Source organism: Panthera pardus, unplaced genomic scaffold, assembly GCF_024362965.1.
Source record: "Panthera pardus isolate Hobbes unplaced genomic scaffold, ASM2436296v1 HiC_scaffold_8, whole genome shotgun sequence".
Lineage (NCBI taxonomy): Eukaryota > Metazoa > Chordata > Mammalia > Carnivora > Felidae > Panthera > Panthera pardus.
This window is the reverse complement of record NW_026527013.1, coordinates 35,271,466-35,291,996: the sequence shown is the minus strand read 5'-3', so window position 1 is coordinate 35,291,996 and position 20,531 is coordinate 35,271,466. Positions and strand designations below refer to the sequence as shown.

At 39.3% G+C, this 20,531-nt stretch overlaps 1 protein-coding gene and 1 long non-coding RNA gene across 6 annotated transcripts in view; one reads left to right on the top strand and one right to left on the bottom strand.

Annotated features, from left to right (window-relative positions):
- Positions 1 to 10,000, bottom strand: part of TAFA1 (TAFA chemokine like family member 1) — a 505,935-nt gene extending 495,935 nt beyond the window's left edge. Inside the window, exons 1-2 of one of the 3 annotated variants that reach the window (XM_019469762.2) lie at positions 9,525 to 10,000; positions 7,450 to 7,570 (exon numbers count right to left, since the gene is read on the bottom strand). In XM_019469762.2, coding sequence (XP_019325307.1) covers positions 7,450 to 7,567 — 118 coding nt within the window. In that variant the 5' untranslated portion in view covers positions 7,568 to 7,570; positions 9,525 to 10,000. Of the gene's footprint in view, positions 1 to 7,449; positions 7,950 to 9,524 lie in introns of those variants that run through there. The other 2 variants (XM_053898175.1, XM_019469761.2) reach the window with 2 other exon arrangements.
- LOC109279036 (uncharacterized) overlaps positions 6,539 to 20,531 on the top strand; it is a 32,938-nt gene continuing 18,945 nt past the window's right edge. For 2 of the 3 annotated variants that reach the window (XR_008420567.1, XR_002085965.2), the window contains exons 1-2: positions 16,759 to 18,408; positions 18,507 to 18,852. This is a non-coding gene — a long non-coding RNA (uncharacterized LOC109279036). Of the gene's footprint in view, positions 6,917 to 16,758; positions 18,409 to 18,506; positions 18,853 to 20,531 lie in introns of those variants that run through there. The other variant, XR_008420566.1, reaches the window with a different exon arrangement.

Below are 20,531 nucleotides of genomic sequence, written 5' to 3'. Positions count from 1 at the left end.
GAGAAAATTGCTGTGATTATATCATTTGTCTTTTCTTTCTCTGAACCTTTATTATATAAAGATGGGGGAAGGAGAAAGAAATAGTGCGCCAACATGGTCCCCTAAGTGCTTTGAAGACATTATCTTTAGAAAAATCCAATTAGTTTACACAAATTGTTAACAAAATAATTCATTTTCTTTCTACCCCAAAGAAAGGAAAAATTGCTGTCTGTTGTTATTTTCTCCCTGCTACAAAGATGAAGTGAATTTTTCTCTTGCTATCAAACAATTTGAGAGCAGAAGGCCTTTCCTTATTTGCTAAGTGAAGTTTCTCTTCAGTCCCTGAAGACCACACTTACAATATTTTCTAAATCTATAGGAAAAAAACCCATGCTGTGACTGAAAACCTTAGGGATTTAATTTTGTACTACACCCATAAGCATATTCTTTGGATTATTGTGATTAATGGAAGTGCTGTCAAATATTAGAGTAAAAAGCTACACAAAGATATTGTAAATACACACACACACACACACACACACACGCATATGCTATACTGACAGTTTAATATTTACATCACTCTCCATTTGAGTTATCTCTGAATTGCAAACATGCACACATATACATATACATCCATCCATACATACACACTCACACACAAGTAGTAACAAATGAGGGAGAGGTTCAGATTTTACCAGAACATTCATTCCTTCTTCACTTAATAACGTAACAACTATTTTCTGAGCACCTATTATATGTGAAATTCCTTACTAAAAGTGAGAGATAAGAAGATGAATAGCACAGGTTTCTAGAATTATTTCGGGTCACGGTTCTCAATGCATGTGATAAGGATAGATACTTGAGACATTGCCCGAGTAAAATAAAAGTGTTTGGAAATTTTTAGTTCAACACAATCAAGTTTCCTATCTGCAAATCTTTCCAGAACTTGTATACACATCACATGCACTGCAAATCTCCGAGAGGAGAACATACCAGACAGTCAGTACTGCCCCAACACTTAACAGCTTTTTTCCAAGGAGCATCGTGAGGGTACAGCATTTTGTGAACTGGAAAATGCTGGCCTAGACATTTTATTGGATTAAGGCTCTAAAAAGGAAAAGGGCCTCATGACAATTTTGTTTTTCTTTCTCCTTAAACTAGGATCAGTGTGGTACATTTCTTTTTTTTTAATTAAAAAACATGTTTATTTATTTTTGAGAGAGAGAGACAGAGCAGGGGAGGGGTAGAGAGAGAGGGAGATACAGAATCTGAAGCAGGCTCCTGGCTCTGAGCCGTCAGCACAGAGCCCCACGCAGGGCTCGAACCCATGACCCATGAGATCGTGACCTGAGCTGAGATAGGATGCTCAACCAACTGAGCCACCTACGCGCCCCAATACATTTCTAATTTTACCATAAAACTCTCTACAGCTAATATTTTAAGTTTCTTTTAAAAAAGTAACGTATACCCACATTAAAAACAAATCCATAAAACACGTAAGTATAGGAAATAAAAAGTCTAAGTCATCCTAGCCTAACACCAAGTTTAACTAACACTATATAGGGAATGTTTATATACTTTCTGACACTATTTTATGCCTGCGCTAATATTTTTTCCAAAATTGTTTTGAAACTGTATATTTCGTTCCTTGTTTTTTTCACTCAGCAGTACATCATGGGCATTTTTCCTTAACAGTGCATATAAATCCATCTCACCGTTTGCAGTGGCTACATTGAATCCCACTGTTCAGGTGTACAATGACTTACTTTACCAATCTCCTTTTGACGGAGATAAAACTCTCCTCCAACTACTTGCCGTTAAAATAACAAAATCCTAACATTCACTTTTCTAAACCTGTCCAATCGTTTTCTTAGGATAAGCATACCAAAATGGAATTACGTAGGATCCGCACATTTTACACTTTGGGACACACTGCCGAATTGTTTTCAAAAAAATGGTATACCAAGGTATACAATCAAACTTTGAGATTTTCACACAGCTTAAAACTGGGACAGTTTTTCAAAAAGTTCAAGTTGTCATCTCAAATGATCTTTAAGAAATTGACAACTGAACTCTAATGGTGCTTGGAGCCACTCCTAAATACTTGTTTTCAGTGTGGTATAATATTTATTTTCCTTAACTATGAATTGAGGCCATAGGCTCGAGCTCACATAAATAACAATATTCATATAGCACTGTAATAATTCTCCTATAAATTCATGAGATTGACAGGAAATATTTATTTGCATCTCTAGTTGGTTTGGATAATTTGAAGTCTTATCAAATGTCCACAGCTGACTCTGAGGCAAGGTCAATATCATCAATCAGATGATCAATGGATTATCACTAGAACGAGCTTACACCAAATAACAACCTGTCTGCTCTAATCCTCAAGTCAATTCGCTACACTTAGCAATCCAGTAGTGGTACAAATTCTTAAAAAGCCAACACACAACCACTGTTGTTCTGACAATTTCTTTTATATTATAATTGTAAAACAATGCTTTATTGTAATGTGCCAGGGTATTCTAATGCATATTCCTTAAGCAACTTTCAGTAAAGTAATATTGAATAGTAAGGTAAAAACAAGTATAAGATATACGAGAAAGCTTTTTAATATTTTAACCAAAAACACCACACTTTTAAATGGATGGTGATATTCCCTATGTAATCATTAAGTCATAAACGAATACCTCTAAATACACAGTTTTGCTTAATACAGTTTTAAATCAGGTCAAGTATGAGTTACATAGACAATTCTATTAAGTGTAATCTTTTCATATATCATTTCCATATACACCTGTCAATACAATAGCAGCGACTCAAGAATAAATGATTCATTAGGCACTCAAAACTTCTTGTCTCATGTAATTTATCTTTATAATTTTAAATTACTAAAGAATCCCAAGGATCTTTTCTTACTAAAGTATTTTGAAATGATCCATATTTCATTAAGTTTCAAGAACAACCCCCCACACACATACCCACACACTCAAAATTAAGTAACCATTAAACTTACTGTCATAATTCATATATCCATAAGGGAGAAAAACTAATTCTAAATTTAGATAGTTACATCTAGCGAACCATTCATCCTTTTTCACCTGTTACACAATCACTAACGATCATAAAGAGTTGAAGCTGTCTTTTTTAACCCGAAACAAGAGAACACCACTTTTGGGTTTTCGTTGTTTAGTCTTCCTTTATAAAAGTATGTGTGTGTGTGTGCGTGTGCGTGTGTCTGCGTGTGTGTGTGTGTGTGTGTGTGCGTGTGTGTGTATAAGGGCACAGGTATTCTTCAAGTTATGATGGCAATTTCCGACATCGTTACCAAAATAAAAACTTGGTTTGACCAAATATTAAAATATTGACATTACAAATCTGTTAACGTACAGCTCATTTCACACATTTGTGTACTTTTAAAATTCACTTCCATTTGATTGACTATTTTAATCCTCCTTAACTAGTAAGTGAAAATAAATGGTGTGTTCCTAATACCAGAAATACGGAAAAGAGAAAGTACTTTGGGTCTACAGGGAAATCTATTAAAACCAGCCCGTTTTCCAGTTAACCTACTCTGATTCTGTTTGTGTACTAACCCACTGTACTGAGAAGACAGATCTCAAATTCACGGGCTCGCAAAAACATTGTCCCGATTTCATGTTTTGACAGCAGAAATTGGCCCAAATCTCCAACCATTTCCCCTACAGGACCCTGGCCGGCTGGTGCCATCCAGGTGCGGCACAGTCTGACAAGGGGAACGTCGCGTCAAATTCCACTCATCTGTCAGTGTAGTGGATTATTTCTTGAGAGACTGAAATTGGCTACTTAGGATGGGAAGACCATCAATCTTACTGTGTAAGGGATGGCGAAGGGGCTGCTGGTAAGAGGCTGGCAAGAGGGGGACCAGCCGCTCCTAAGCAGGTGAGGAGGCAGCTGTAAAGCCTTCCCTCTCCCCCACTCAGGGCTCTGAGGGAAAGAGTTGTCATTTTTCACATTTCCCGGATACTTGGTATGCACGCTGTGTCCGCCTGCTCCTGCTTTATGAAAGAGGCGATTTTTCAAGCTTAGGCAAATGTGGCAAAGCTCAGGGTCTGCCTGGTGTCTCATTTTTTCTCATCATGTCACTTGTTTTAACTGATTTGAGAAAATGAGATTATGTTTTTCCTTTTTGCTCATTTATCCAGCTATTTATTTATTTATTTGCTCATTTAGGGGTGGATTGTCACAGATAACCGGTCCTGATTTCTCTCTTGTTTTCATACACATTTCATTAGTGTCCCTGAAGATTTAAGGCCCACAAAGGGAAACATCACAACTCTCATCACAAAAAGCATATATTTACTCTTAAAATCAAAACAGATTGTATTAAAGGAGATTGTATTTCTGACTGAAAGAATCTAGAATATTGCTATGTCCAAGATCTATCGCTTTAATCTTCGCAGCTATTGTTGAAAACCCAAGAAAGTTGAATAAACCTATTAGGTAGAACAATTGGACTTTCACTCTGATATCATTTTAATCTTTCTGCATCGAGAAAGGAGTAGATATAGTTTCTTAATTTCATCAATGAATCTGAAATGGAACTCAAATGTGTAAGCACTTCAGTTGAAATTGGTTTGGGCACTAAAATTTCTTAGGGTATTTGACACACGGATCAACCACGCATTGATGATGAGAAGCAATTTGTATCAGTCGACAGTGGAGAAAACAAACACTGAGTTTCATTTTAGTCAGAACTTAATGTTTCTCAGTTTAAGATTATAATATTTTGATAACAAGCCCCATAAGGATTTACTTACAAGTAGCATGGCCATAACACCTGACCAAAAAAACCTCATGTATTAACTGATTAACAGAGATAGTCTAAGTGAAAGCGTGCATTGCAAAGCGTACTATATTTCACAACTATACAGAGTGTAACAGACACATGACATTTGGTGATATATTCTAGCCAGGTATCAAAGAGCTAAAAAAACAAACAAAAAACATTCACAAGAGTAAAACGAGATTTTTGTCCCAGGTGGATTATTAGCTGTGTGCACAGCAAAACTTGACTCATTCAGCGTTTCTGACAAGTACCTTTGCAGTCCATTAAGGGGACACGTCAGTAATCGCTGATATTTATGAAGAGCTTCACAGGTTTGCAAAGCACTTCCGCAAAGACGATTTTATTTACGCCCCCGTAATACCCCTAAATGGGAAACTGGGCTCAGAGAAGAAAAGTGACTTTCCCAAGGTCATGCCACCTGATGTTACGTCACCGAGAGGAGGACCGGCCCGAGGTCCACACCAACCAAGGACACCACCGATCGCCTCTGCGGGGAGCCACCTTTCAAAATGGGTTTGCAATTTAAAGGAGTCCAGGGATTAACATAGATTGGAAGTTTTCACAAATTATGGAAAACCGTTCAGACCTCCTCAAAGAGGCTACTTACTTGGCATGGCCATTCTGTGCCCTGGGAGGCATTACCCCCTCCCTGGGAAACAGGGCAGGGAGGTGACATCAGACCGTCCTGACTTCCACTGGCAGTTATTGGCTGTGCCTTCTCGCACTAGTCACCAGATCCCTCAGAACTTCGGTCTCCTGGGCAACAGGATGGGGGGGGTGGGGGTGGGGGGGGGGAGGGCAGCGCTACGTTTGGGGCGGTGGGGTGCAGAACCTACTTGCATGGGGACTAAGACAACGTGACACTGTGCCTGAAACACTCACAACAGTTACGTTTGTTAGGAAGTCTTATTGTTCAGTATTACAATGCATGAAGATTTCCCGCGTTATTTGTACGGCTGAAACAAGTCAAAGGCATTTTCGCCACAACAGACTGGCGATTAACTGACTAACCTGAAGATTCCAAAACCTACGTTTGTTCTTCCTCCACCTCGGCGCGGAAGCCTGGGGGTGTGGCGGTCCCCGCTCCGGGTTCAGGACCCACGAGGCAGAAATGCGAGCGCGAGGCAAGGGCGGCAGAGCGGTTTCTATACACGCCTGCAGGGGCACCAGCGCCCGCTCGCCTTCCCTCCCAGACCCGGGGCGTGGGGAGTGAGGGTGGCTGGGGCCCAGACGCAGCCCGGGGTTCAGGCCGCCCCCAGCCCCTCCCCCCGCCCCCGCCCCCTCCCCCTCCTCCTCCTCCCTTGGTGGCCCGGCTCCTGCGGCTCGCGCGCTCCCCTGCAGCCCCGTGCGGGCGCGCGGGAGGACCCAGGGCTGCACCCTCGCGCGCTCCTTCCTGCCAGCAGCCCGGAATCAGCCCGGGGAGGCAGCAAGCGGCGCCCCGGGAGATGTTGCTGGACGACTGTGCCCCGGAGCCCGGGATTGGTGCCCAGGCCGCTCGCGGAGCCAGGGAAAGGCTAAGGCGTGGATGCTGGACCGCGCAGCTGGAACGAGCCGAACGTTTGGGAAGAGGCCAGGAAGAATTTGGAGAGGGGCTGGAGGGCTGGGAGCGTTTCAGAACTGAGGATCTGGAGCTTGCCGCGCAACTAGTCCCCCCGAGCCCGGACTTGGGGATGAGGGTGGGGGGAGGAGTGGGGGGGGGGGGGGGACAGGCGCAGGTGGAGGGGGGAGTAAACCAACGCAAAGGCTGAAATTAAACAGAATGTGGAAAGAAATCCTTTCAGACAACCAGGGAGGGTAAGGACAATCGAGCTGGGGGACAGTAACGAGAAAGGCAAAGAAGGAGAAAAAAAAAAAATCCAGACTGAAGAGTGAGGCCATGGAAGGATGAGAAATGTACTTTAAACAGAAAGGCAAAGAAAGAAAAATGCGTCCGGAAATCAAAATTCAACATAGGGGGGAAAATCAGGCTACAGGCAACGTGTTCCTGAAAGTGTCAAGAAAGAGAGAGAGAAAGAGAAAGAAAAAAAAAAAAGCCGCCGAACAAACTGGAAGAACAGAAAGTGAAGGGAGAAAGGAAAGGAGACAAATTAAACCAGACAAGAAATAGTAAGTTATTTTTAAATTTCTTTCTCATTGACAAACTACTTCCAAAGTTAATTTTGGCACATACATCCCCCCAAAATTCTGAGCTGCATAGACACCGACATTAGAGTATCTACACTTAGATAGGCTATCCCGGGAATATATACACATTATTTTATTGGTAGCAAAGATCATGTTTTGCCTCTAAAAAATCCTCAAGTCTTGCAAGTTATCCCACCTTGTGCAGAATATTTTGCTCTTGGCCAAAGTACCCCAAAAAACCATGACTTCTACTTTTTAAGGCGTGAGGACGAGGGCAGGGAGATCTCAGCGAAGACCTTTTTTTGTTTTGCTTTGTTTTTTTCCTGAGAAATTAATAGAAATACCTCTGAGGCATTTTAGGATCCCCCCCCCCCCAAGCATCCAGCCAACAATATGTCTTGGAATTCAGAGGCAAGCTGCCCGCATCATAGCACTTTCTGTCACTTACATTCCACCATCTGTTAAGGTGACAGCAGCGAGACTGGAGGCTGCATTGGAGCCAGCTTCCGACTTACCTGGTCTGTGCAGGTGGTGCTGCTGGAAGGTGTGCTGAAGGGTTCCATGGCACAGGAGCACTGCACAAGCACTTATCCACAAATACAGGACCCAGGACATTGCAGAGACCATTGCCATTCTCTAAAGACAACATGAGACAGCAAGGATTACCTCCAGCTTCAAGCCCCCAGCTCAGTCAGTCCCAATGATGAAAGAAGGGGGGGGGGGGTCTCAGACGTCATGTCCCCTTTGCTACTTTGCTGGCTGGAATTAATAACCCAGCAGAGGTCATGCCATGAAATGGGACTGACGGAAAGCTCTCTCCAAGAGATCGTGAATTCTTTTTGAAATTCTGCAAAACCCAACTCCAAGGCTTGCCAAAACACAGAAATAAATTCAAGTTTTTGCCTTTGGGTTAGGCAGTTTGCAAGATAGTATCCTGACTATACATCCTGTTTTGCGCAATGATCTTTAAACTATAGTTATTCCAGGCAGTGAAAAGCTGCAGACTCCTGTTCCTTCTAACTTCATTGTAAGTCTGACATAAGCCTGAAAGGAAAGAGTGGATTCTTTTTTTTTTTTTAATTCTACAGTCATGAATTTTTAATCATTCTGCTGTCTTCTAAACTAAGTAATCATTTCTCAGAGGCATGTTGTAATCTCCTGATAGAACCGGTCTTTCTGGCTGGACTTAGAATCAGAAGGAATTGTCCTCAGCCAAAATGAGTTTCAGATGCAACATCTATGCTTCTATCCTAGAGCGAGCCATAATTTACAATATTGCTTTGCCTTCTAAGATCCCATTGTGGCATGTGTTGTATAGTGTTGATGAATATGCATATACAGGTGGTGTATGTATTTATGGATGAACATGTACCTTTTCTCAGGCGCTGAAACTTTGACAGTCTTATCTGCACCTATAAGGATCTTAGGAGCTACAGAGACTCAACTGTGTTACATATTGTCCAATTTCTCAAACAACACCTTATGCTGCATTTCATATTGCCAAATTAATCAAACTTGAAGCATCGTCCTTACTCAGCCAGTGATATGGAAGCATTTTCTCTACAAGAATCCAGTTAAGTGTATGCTTTTCTCTTAGAGCTCCGGAACCCAGATTGTTCCTTTTTAACATTTTCTACTGTCAAATTACACACTACAAGTATTTCAACTATACATTTAAAACCTGCTAGTGACCTCCCAGTGTGGTTTCTTTATTCACGGAAATTGGCACTCTTTCAAAAACTGTGATGTTCAGAAAGCAGAAAGATATATATATACACACACACACACATGTATATACAGACATAATAGAAGATAATTTATGGGCTTTAGGAGAGAGATGCAGTCTTTAAGAAGGGTTTAGGACTATAATAGACAAATGGTGACAACCATAATTAAGTGCAAAGTAGGAAAACATTATTTGCAACAGCATGGTGCCTTTCATGCCTCACTCTGTGATTCAGATGGACCATTCACTTTATAATTACTTTCACTGCCCACTGTTTACTTTTGTAGACAACAGATTTAGCTTCATTGTCTTCAGAACTATCAATATAACATAGATGCATTCTCTTCAGCACAGATAAATAGCAACACCCCTTTTGTGAACCTTGAAATGAATGCGTTTGGGGGCCTTTTTCAAATACCCTGCAAATTGTAGAAAGACAAAATAGAGGTGACTGTGGCATGCATTGACTACTTGTGAATTTCAGTTAAAATGCACTAGGAATTCATCTCAACTTTCAAAAAGCCTACCACAATCAAAACTTAACAGTTTTTCAATGACTGTGCTTTCTCTTGCTCATTTATTCACCCACATATATTTTAGCACTTAAAAAGATTACTGTGACTTCACATTTGCAGTATTTTCCTTGTTTTTCCTTTTTTAATTTAACTTTCTTTCATTCTTAGCATCACTTCCAAGGCTCGTGCATTATCACTCTCATGGCTTACTCTTACCAAGAGCTTGTCTCCATGTTAATAAGTGTCTTCCACCAAAATAATGCATCCAGCCTTACATAGTTCCCTAGATATGACTGAACAGGTTACAAATCTGTTTTCTGAACCTTAAATCCTTAAAGAGGCTTCTTACCTGAAAAATCCAGCCAAGAGCAGAGTACTCTATTAGTGTTCATTGGAAAGCTCTAACACTTTCTAAAATCCATCTGTGCACAATTGGAGATCTTTTTTTTAAAAAAAGAGCTTCCCAATAATCTTCTTTATCAGGATTAAAAAATATGTTTTTTCTTCCGATGCTATTTCCACAGTAAAGAAGACATCGGGTGCATTCAGACTGTATTGTCAGAAAAGGAGCCAAGGTTTGAGGGGTGGAAACCTTGTCATTTTCACCTTTAAATCATCTCCTGGCGTCACCTCTGCCTGATGAGACCTTTGAAGGGATGGTGGAATAATGTGCAGTTTCCTGATGAGAGTCAGTTTACAGTTAATGACGGACCATCCCCGGTCCTGTGCATTCAGGGCAGAGTAAGGCAGCAAAATGCAGGAGCAGGGCTGCTATACGGTGCTGTAAGTAGCAGTAGTCTGGTAGTCTGTTTCGATACATCCCTCCTCTGTAAAGTATCACATGTCTTAAAGTGACATTACCCTCTATTACAGCTACAGTGAATTGTAATGCCTGCCCACTAACTCTTCAACAACTCAAGCAGCACTTTAACACTGTATTGCCTGGTATGTTATGTAGAGCTATTACTGATGCCTTTCATTTGCCAAAAGAGTGAAGAGGGAAGGAGAAACAAAAGAAAAAGCATTCTGCTAATATTGATAGTGTTAATGGGGGTTAGACTTGTAACAATAAATGCAAAAGTGAACTGCAAGCCATTTCTTACCTCTTCACGTTCTTTGAACCAGTACGTTAACCAAAAATATTGTTAGGCTTATACAAATTTAAGTCTGTCGATTGTTTTGGCAGCTAAATCTGGGAATATGGTATACTTGGAATACAATATATGCATAAGCCCGATAGAAACCTTCTGAGGTTTTTGAACATGTTTAATAAATAGAAACATGTCATTTTCAGCATCAAAGACTGGGTTATGACAAATAAATATGCTCAAGGCATTTTTTAAAAAATTTCCCTCTCCCTCTAATAACATGCTGGTGTGGGGAGAGAAAACACTCAGAAATTGGATATTTTGTTTCTAGTACTATGCTTTGGACACTCTCTTCTTTGGAAACATAGTGTGATTGTACCTGAACGTCAACGATGCACGCAAGTTGACCGCGTTTTCACTTACAGACTGCATGAGCACTGATTCTCAGAAATACTCATTCAGTTATTTCATGAATTGCTTATAAAGCACCTACTATGTGTTAGACACTTGGACAAGGCAGAGAACAAAACCAATGTGGTCGCCACTGTTACAGGTCATACTGATGAGGGAGCATGGGACAAGCTGAGGGCAAAAACAGGCTGGCACCCCTGCCTCCCAGGTGGAACATGTGTGATATTCCTCAGACACTCCTGGCTACCCAAGAACAGAGGAAGGGGGTTTAAGTGCTTGCCATGGTAATGTGGGAAACTACAGCAAATGAAAAACTGAATTCCTTTACTGCCTATAGCCCATTGACAAGTCCTTGACACCAGGAGAGTGACCTCCCTCTAGGAGCTCAGCTGCCTTGATGAGGACACTTTGCTTGGGGCAAAAGGGAATCTTAGCTTAACATTATCCCAACCTCCGAGATCCTGTAAGTCTACTTCCTTTGTCTCAACTACCCCGAGATATGTGATGGCAATCATACTCCAAGTTTATGGCCCCCCGAAACACATCTGAAGGGTCTCATGACTGAGGTTGTATTCAACAGTAATAAATGGCGTTTCCCTAGCAACAGCTAGCCCAAGGTCCTTGAAATCTTGCTTCCAAAATACCTTAGAGACTTAACTCTATCCCTAACTCCCAACCTGAGGGTATATAATCATTTACCCGCCACAACCCCAGTGCAGCTCTTTCTGCCCACGGGTCCTGTCCCTGTGCTTTAATAAAATCACCTTTTTGTACCAAAGACGTCTTCAAGAATTCTGTCTTGGCTGTCGGCCCAGACCACCCACCATCACCCCAAGATTTCATCAGTACTGTTTAGTCTTTCATCTTTTTTTGAAAATCAAAGTGGTTCCCATAATTTTCCTTGTTCACAAACCTTTGGAAATACCGCAGAATACTCTTGCCTTGTGCAGGTGTCATAAAGAAGGGCCAATGCTGCTACCATGCTATTTTGGAAGCCATCCCCTTTTTTCATGTTACAGAGTGAAACAGTGAGAGGCCCTGCAGACACGGAGCTCTTCCCCACTGGTCTTTCCCATTGCACATTACATATGTAACAACACCAAAGTTCTAGTTAGTAGTGTGTGTTTCATTTCAGTGGTTCATGATTGTTGTGTTGGTGACACCTACAGAAATTTTACACCAATAGTGCAATCTCAAGAAAAAATAATACTGGCAGTGCAGCAGCTAATGTGCATTAAACTTTTGCTATGAGTAGCATTACTCTATATGATGTTGTTTATAAGGTATAACTTAATCCTTTTTACTAACTCCATAGGATAAGTGTTATCATTCTTATCTCCATTTCAAAGATGAGTAACCGGAGGGAGAACAGGGAGATTTAAAAACTTGCTCAGGGTAATATAGCTAGTAAGCCTTAGAGCAGGTTTCAAACTTCAGTGATCTGGCTCAAGAACCCATCTCATAAAATATTTCATGGTTAAAACAACACCCCAAAATTAACCATTACATTTTCTTATTTCCTTACCTTTAAGATGGTCTCAAAAAAAGTATTATTCATTCATTCAAGACGTATATATTGAGTACATTCCAGGCTTTTGAAATATAGATGTGTGTAAGGTAGTCTTTATGATTTTTTTGTTTTGTTTTGTTTTTGCTATGCTAATGCATTCAAATTAAAAGGAGGTTCACATTTACTAATAAAGGCTACCATTTTGAAAAAGTAACCATTATGTTCTTCCTTTCTAGGGATTAAATAAAAGCTAAACATAGTTATCTACAAATTAGTTCAGTTTAACAAGCTTGAAAGACATAGTAATGGATTATGTTCAAGGCACTCAGATAAGCATTGTTAATTTTTCAAAAAAAGACTGGAAGAAAGACTTGCTCTTTCAAGCTTAAGTGACTTTCAATACATGTATATGATGGAACAAGAATATCAACGTAGTTCCAGTTTTTTCTCCCAAATACCTTGCAGTCCATTGTATTGCAGCCAATGACCATTTGTCCTAATACTATAGGCATCAACAAATATTGGCATTTAAGGCGATTTAGTCCATTATCCCAACTTTTTTGTGATAGCAAAACTATTCTCACACCTTTCAAAGAAGTTGGGTCTTTCTACCCTCTGGCCATACAAGGACTGTCTGAGTATCCGAACTCCTTTATGGTTGAGTGGGCCATAAAGTTCTGGCCAATGAAGTATCTGCAGAATTGATGGTGTCTTTTTGAGGCTGAAACATTTATTTGTTGAAGCAGCATCTGCCTTTGCTTGATGAACAGGGACTAGCCACACTCTCAGCCTAGATTCTTGAGCGATCACAGAGCACAGGCCCTCCCCTTTTCCCACCAACCCAAAATGGATATACACAGTGAATAAGAAATGTTTTGTTCTTTAAGCAAGTGAGATTTGAGGGCTATTTGTTACTGCAGCATAACCTACTCTACTCTGACTGATGAGGACTTTAACTTACATTATTCATGTATTAACTGAATTTTTATGGTCCATACACTGCCTTAAGCTCTGTGGAGACAGCAGTACACACATCAAACCAAGTTCCTGCCTTTTCAGAGCTCCTTGCAATAGAAATCCATTGGAGACTTTAAGTTTTTTTATTATTATTTTTAATCAGAGCAGCGATAAACCCAAAGCACTGATTGTTGCTGCTGGAATCCCTTAGGATTCTTAGAAACCAGGAGTTATAGACTGATTGTTCATGTGGCCCATGGCTGTGTCCTACTCAGCCATTTTGTTATGCAGGCACAGTATTTACAAATGGCCAAGGACTACAGCAGCATTTTTTTTAGCCCATTCAGTTTAATTAATTCAAGATACCTATGTAGCTGCGTGTTCAAACCATGATTCAGGCCAAACTCCTAAAGATCTACATTTCAAACATAGTATCTATGTATATACACATTTGTTTATGTAAAGAAGAGAAAAGTCTATTCATTAGCCTATTTATCTGCCCCATGGAGAAATCCACTTTAATTCAGAGGAAAAGACCGATGAAAGTAACTGGGGGTAAAAGCTAAAACACTCAGAATGGTTAAATAGCCAAGAATCCTCAGCGAATTGCCCTGTATAATAAGAAGCAGTGGGCAGAGGGATGAGTGATAGAGGATATGACAAGGAGAAAACCAGGAGGGAGAAAAAAAAAATGGTGGGAGGTAGAGAGGCAGAGACAGAAATATATTAGAGGCTCAGGAAGAGGCCTTAGAACAGAAATGTCCAAAGGGGATTTCTTGGTGGAAAACTATATCCTATGGAGTGTGACTCTTCCCTGTTTCACCAAATGATTATAAAAGTCTTAAAAAAAAAAAACTCACCTATACTTTGTGTTAGTTATTAAGTTTCCTGGGAAACCCATTGAAGGGGCTATTTCCTGTATCCTAACATAAAGTACCATGAAAGAATCCCTCAGTCCCCTGATTGCCACACTTCTTACTTCTTAGCATTAGAAATAAAAGCCATCATACTTCAGTTTAAGAACAGTCCACTTAATAATTTGGCTAATTTTAATTCACAAATGTGCAGGAAAAAAATTTGAGACAGGCAAGATTTTATGTCTATGCATATTTCTAAATTGAAAAACAACTAAAGGAATTTAAATAAATTACATCTGGACTAAGAAACATGCCAAGTTTCAATCCAATGCAAATTAAAGTGGCTTAGATGTATACCATTTAAATCGCATTTCTTGAGATAACACATTTTGGTTGTGATTTCCCAACCCTGATGTTTTTTCTTATTTCATTTCAATTGGTTAATGAAAATGGAGGCATGGATAAAAGGACAATTGTCATGGTACTTTCTATCTCAACTATATGCCTTCTGTAGCACTGAAGTCCAATTTCTTTTTTTCTATAGTCACTGGGGCTACCTATCAAGTGGCTGAAAATGTCTATTTTAAATCATGATCATGAGAAGGCTATATACCTTTTCCCTTAGCTAAGTAATAATGTTATCTTTCTTCCATTTGTGTATATAAATCATTTGTGTTATTTTACTTTTTTTTCTAGAACTCACCTGAAATTTTCCAGTCTACCAAACAGTCCTATGTTTATCTATACCAGATACACAGCAGTTATCCCTAGTTGTCAGTCTTACCTTTGGGACCTAAATAGCATGTATATACTTGCCTTATTTCTCTTATCACCTGCCATGATTCAAAATATATTTAAGCTAAGAAGAAGGAAAGGATGATGAAGAGAAAGTAAATGAAGCACAATAAGAGAATAGGAGTTATAATGATAATATATAATATTGATGATGATTGATGGTATATAATATATGACATATATAATAACAATATTATTATAATTAAGAATATAATCAAATATAATATAATAATGATGAGGAGCATCTGGGTGGCTCAGTTGGTTAAGCGTCCAACTTCGGCTCAGGTCACGATCTCACAGTTTGTGCGTTCAAGCCCTGTGTCAGGCTCTGTGCTGACAGATCAGAGCCTGGAGCCTGCTTCACATTCTGTGTCTCCCTCTCTCTCTCTGCCCCTCCCCCCCACTCTTGCTCTGTCTCCCTCTCTCTCTCTCAAAAATAAACATTAAAAAATTTGTATAATAATGATGACAGTGCTATTCTATTAATACCTATTTGGGGGTGCTGGGGGCGGGGTGGGGGGGACTCTTTCTATATACCAAACCCTGGCTGAGCCTTTACATTCACTGTCTCATTTAATACTTACAAAATTGCGAATAGATCTATATCTTATTGATCTCTATTTTATGGGTAGAAAATCAAATTTCAGAGAAGTTAAGTATTTGAACTAATATCACACCTCTAATAAGATTGAAGAACTAAGATTCAGACTTATCTTTAGTTCCCAGAACCTAAGCTCCAATCAACCAAATACAGATAAGCAGTATTAGTAAGAAACAATACATTTTGCATAATAAAGATAAAAGACCAAGTAAACAAAGATGAGCCTGATGTAAAGTTTGAACATGAAATGTAAACTGTCAAGTGATACACAAAAAGCATTATTTTGACTCTAAGTTTCCAACTAGTAAAGAAGAGAAAATTGTTTCTTAAAAATCTATAGCATCCACAAGGTAAAAAACAAGACAAAAGCAAACAAGGAAACAAATCAAAAGCCAAACTCTGCTCAAGAGAGAATAAGCATCATTAATAGTAACAAAGAATGAACAGAACCTAAATCATTTCCTATAAAACTAGTGATACTTAGGTCTATATTTGAATCTGGATACATAAGGCAGAATTTTCAGGAACTGTAAGAAAAGGGAAATGGGAGACAAAATTTTTCTTAGGCTGGAAGGAAAGATAACCTTCATGTAGGAATCTCATTTTTCACCTCTAGCAGCCTATCTCTACAATTACTTTATCAATTATAATTCCTCATTGCTTATCTTGTCTGTCTTCCAGGCAGAAGAAAAAGAAAGAACAAGGTCATTTCTTTTGTTCTTCTACTTCTCGTCTCTTTATTTTTCTTTTAGAACAGAGAGAAAGTTGAAACAACAGCTTCACTTTCTTCTCTATGATCAAAGTAATAAATAAACTAGTGAGTTAGAGACCAAGTGGCCTCTTTATTACAAGAATATGAACATATAAGCACATAAAGGTCATGAAAATTACTGCTTTGATGATAATTATAAAAACAGTAATGATTTCTTTGGTTCATAAAACTCACACATCCATAGTTGTATTCATCATCATTGTTGCCTAATCCCAATGAATGGTTCAAGCCAAAAATGAAGACTGTCTTTCCCATCTCCCTCTCTATGAACTTCCACATTGTGTCATTTCCTATTACTTTGACTTTCTGTCTATGCCTTAAATCTATCCATTCTCTCCCTCTCCATTCCAACCCTTGTTTAGGCAACCATCATCTTTCATCAACTATGATAATACTTTCCTAATATATGTGCTCCTCCCACCTATCAGTCCCCACTCTGCAGTAAGAGGCAATGTGTTTGAGATGCATGTTGATCATTCCATTCTTGTATTTAAAAACCTTTTGGTAGTTTTCCATTGAGCCTAAAATAAAGCCCATATTCATGACCATGGTTGAGAAGGCTCTGTATCACTACCCCGGTCTACATCTCCGGCCTCATCTTACAGCACTCTCACTCTTGACTCGTGCTACAGTTTGCTCTTGGGTCCCTGAATGGGACAGGGAAACTTCCTCCTGGTAGCCTTTTGCTCCAAAAGAGATCCAGTCCCTCTGCTACATGCTCCTGCAGCCCTCAGGGTATCATCTCTGTAGCCTTAACCACCATTGTAAATAACTGTTTTTGGTATTACTTGCTTGTTATCTGCTTTATCTCTTTCCTAGAGTCACCATGAGAGCAAGGAAAACCAGTATCTTATTTACCACTGTATCTTCAGAATTGAGCATGTATGTAGTACCTGGCCTATAGTATACACTCAACTGTTTGCATAAACAAATGAATAATAATAAGTCAATCAAAAGTAAAATATGAGTTCACTATCATGACAGCATACACAACAAACTGTTTTTCTCTAAATAAGTAGATGGTGTGCCTTCCCCAATACCTTTTGCTAGTTCTCTTGGTAGCCAATAGCATGCTTTTACAAAGTGACACATATTCAGGATGACTGCCTTGATTTGTGTTAGTCAACTGCTATGACACTTAGTCAAGGAAATTGGCCCATACGCTGTTTAAACCCATACTTACCTGCCACTAAATCTGTGTTGGATTTTTTTTTTTCTTTTCCTTTTTTTGCTAGAAAAAAAGAAATGAAACTGCCCTGAATTTTCAGTCCTCGTTCTCAGCATTTGATCTCTAAGTATGATCTCATGACAGAGCGCACAGCTGACCCCTGAAGAATAAAGAAAAGTCTACAAATGTTAAAAATCAAAAGAAAGCACTTAGAATTTCATCATATTGAAACTAGAAGAGATCCCTCCACCCTCCAAAACCTCCTAGTCCAACCTCTCTGCTCTAGAGGAAATAAAAAGATGTAACAAAGGGAAGAAGCTTACTTACCGAAGGGAATATAGTGAGTTTAGTGGCCTGGGTGATGTTAGAACACAAGTTTTCTAACCATCTACTGTCTCTCTTTCTCTCTTAGTAGGCACTATCCAGTAGCACTCTCTGTAATGCTGGAATTGTTCTATGTCTGTGCCAGCCAAGATGGCAGCCACTATCCACATGTGGCTATTAAGGACTTGAAATGTGGCCGGTACAACCGAGGCAATGCATTTTTAATTTAATTTAATCTTAATTAATTTCAATTTAAGTAGACACATATGGTTAGTGGATACTGTATTGGATAACACAGTTCTGGAATGTGCCAGCTAGGTCAAGGAAAATAAAACCAGTAACATCAAACAATTTTCTATTAAACTGGAAGACCTTGAATTACCTGATAGTAACCTTTCAGGACCAGGATAACAAAGAAAGAAGGAAATAAGATATGCTTGGTTTCAGTTAATGGAAAACAACAACAACAATTCAAGCTACGATGCATAATAAAGAAGATGAATGATTTCTTTTTTATAATTTTTTTTTGTTACGTTTATTTTTGAGAGAGACAGAGACTGAGTGGGGGAGAGGCAGAGAAAAAGAGGGAGACACAGAATCCAAAGCAGGCTCCAAGCTGTCAACAGAGAGACTGCCGCGGTGCTCGAATTCATGAACCATGAGATCCTGAGTGGAAGTTGGACACTTAATCCACTGAGCCACCCAGGTGTCCCAGAAATGAATGATTTCTTAAAGGTTGAGAGTTCACAGGTGGGGCTCACCTCCTAAACTCCGTGGCTTTGATTCAGTAATTCCACCAAGACTTCAAGGACCTAACTCATTTTCAACTCTCTCTCTTGTCTTTCCAGTAGTGCATCCTATGGCAGGCTCTCCACAATGGATCAAGCATAGCTGCCCACAGCTGTCTCAGTTATGAGCTTCTTCATCCACATAATGGCAACAGAAAGAACTGTTTTGATTTCTGTCAGATGAGCAAGGAAGTTTCTTTTTCAGCTTCCACTAGCAAACCACTTCTCGTATGGCTTTAAATTAACTTGGGTCACTTACTGCTCCTGGTAATCAATGACTTGAGCCAGGTACCTTGCTTGGCCAAGGGAAAAAAGATCATATTGCTAGGCTTAGAGCCACACCACACTCTCCAAGCCCAAATCAAGAAAGAAATCAGTTTCTGCCAGAAGAGTTGCATGGAGTGAGGTGAGTGTGGTACTTAAGGGAAAATTAGGACAATAATGATAAAGAGGAAATGAATATTGAAGATAGACCATTGTGTTGACTAAAGCTAATAATGGTTTCATATGTATTTTTAGAACTGACGTACTTTGATTTTTTTTTCCTACATATAAAGTGTTAAACAACAAAAAATTTGAACATCTAATTGGTTTTATTAAGTGATTCGGAGGGGAGCTCCAAGGAGATGTCCAAAATGGAAGATTTTGTAAGAAAGAAGGTGGGGCAAAGAAGTTGTTCACAAAAGAAAAGGAAAGAGTGTTTCTGGCAAGGTCATATTCTCTTTGCGGAAGTGCAGGGGGTCTTATTAGGTAAATTACCTCATTTTCCTTGGGGGTGGGGATGGAGAAGTGTCCTTTGACAGACTACCTCTTTGGTGCTGACCAGAAAATTCCGGACTCAGTTAAGACCACATTTCTGGGAAAGGTTAAAACTGATATTAGGTGAGGTATTAAGCCCTGGTTTGGTGACTTGGCCAAGCATAAGTGATTTTTTTTTTTAATGAAAGTAATATATTCATATTTTAAAAGGTAGAAAACTAAAGATCTAAATAGTAAACTTTTGGGGCCAGTGGGTGGGTCAGGTGGTTAAGCATCCAACTTTGGCTCAGGTGATGATCTCGTGGTTCATGGGTTCGAGCCCCGCATCAGGCTCTGTGCTGACAGCTCAGAGCCTGGAGCCTGCTTCGGATTCTGCATGTCCCCTCTCTCTCAGCCCCTCCCCCATTCGCACTCTGTATCTCTCTCTCAAAAATAAGTAAACATTAAAAAAATTAAAATAAAATAAATAAAGTAAAATAAAAATAGATAAATAAATATTTCTATTTGCCACTTTTGTGGCACCTGAAATGCTCAGGTCATGATCTCGCAGTTGTGGGTTCGAGCCCCTTGTTGGACTCTGGGCCGACAGCTCAGAGCCTGGAGCCTGCTTTGGATATTGTGTCTCCCTCGCTCTCTGCCCCTCCCCCTCTCATACTCTGTCTCTGTCTCTCAAAAATAAATAAACGTTAAAAAATAAAAAATAAATAAATTGAAAACTTTTAAAGTCAACTATAATTTATCACATGTAAGTTACCAGTACTTACATTTAAGTGTACATAAACTTTTCCAAACATCCCTACTTGGTTTTGTTGCTTTTCTAAAAATTGTACTTTAATATACAATATGTTTTATGATTTGCTTTTTTTCTCTGAAATATATCACATTTTCCAATGTCACTAACTTATTCCTCTAAAGATGACCTTAGTCTACATAACCAACCTAAAGTATTTTCCTTTCCCTAAATATTTGTTGCTTGTAAACTGTAGTTGATCTCACTCCTGTGCCAGTAAATTTCCTGCTATGCAAGACCCAAGAATTAACAACAGGAATGTTTTTCTTTTTCTATAGGATCTTACATGATACCAATGGTTAAACTACAATAGACAATCATAAATCACCTTTGGCTGGTGTGGGCTTAAACTCCATTAAGTTTTCTTGACACCTTAAGTTTGTCTCTAACTTCTCTTCAAGTCAATTTCCTTTCTGGTCTTTGTCATATTATCAATATGGCTGATTATCTCTTTCTTCTGGTTTGAATTTTAATAATGGGGGAAGATAATTTCCAGAAATAGAAACAATACAGAAAAATAGAAGTGTGTGTGTTCA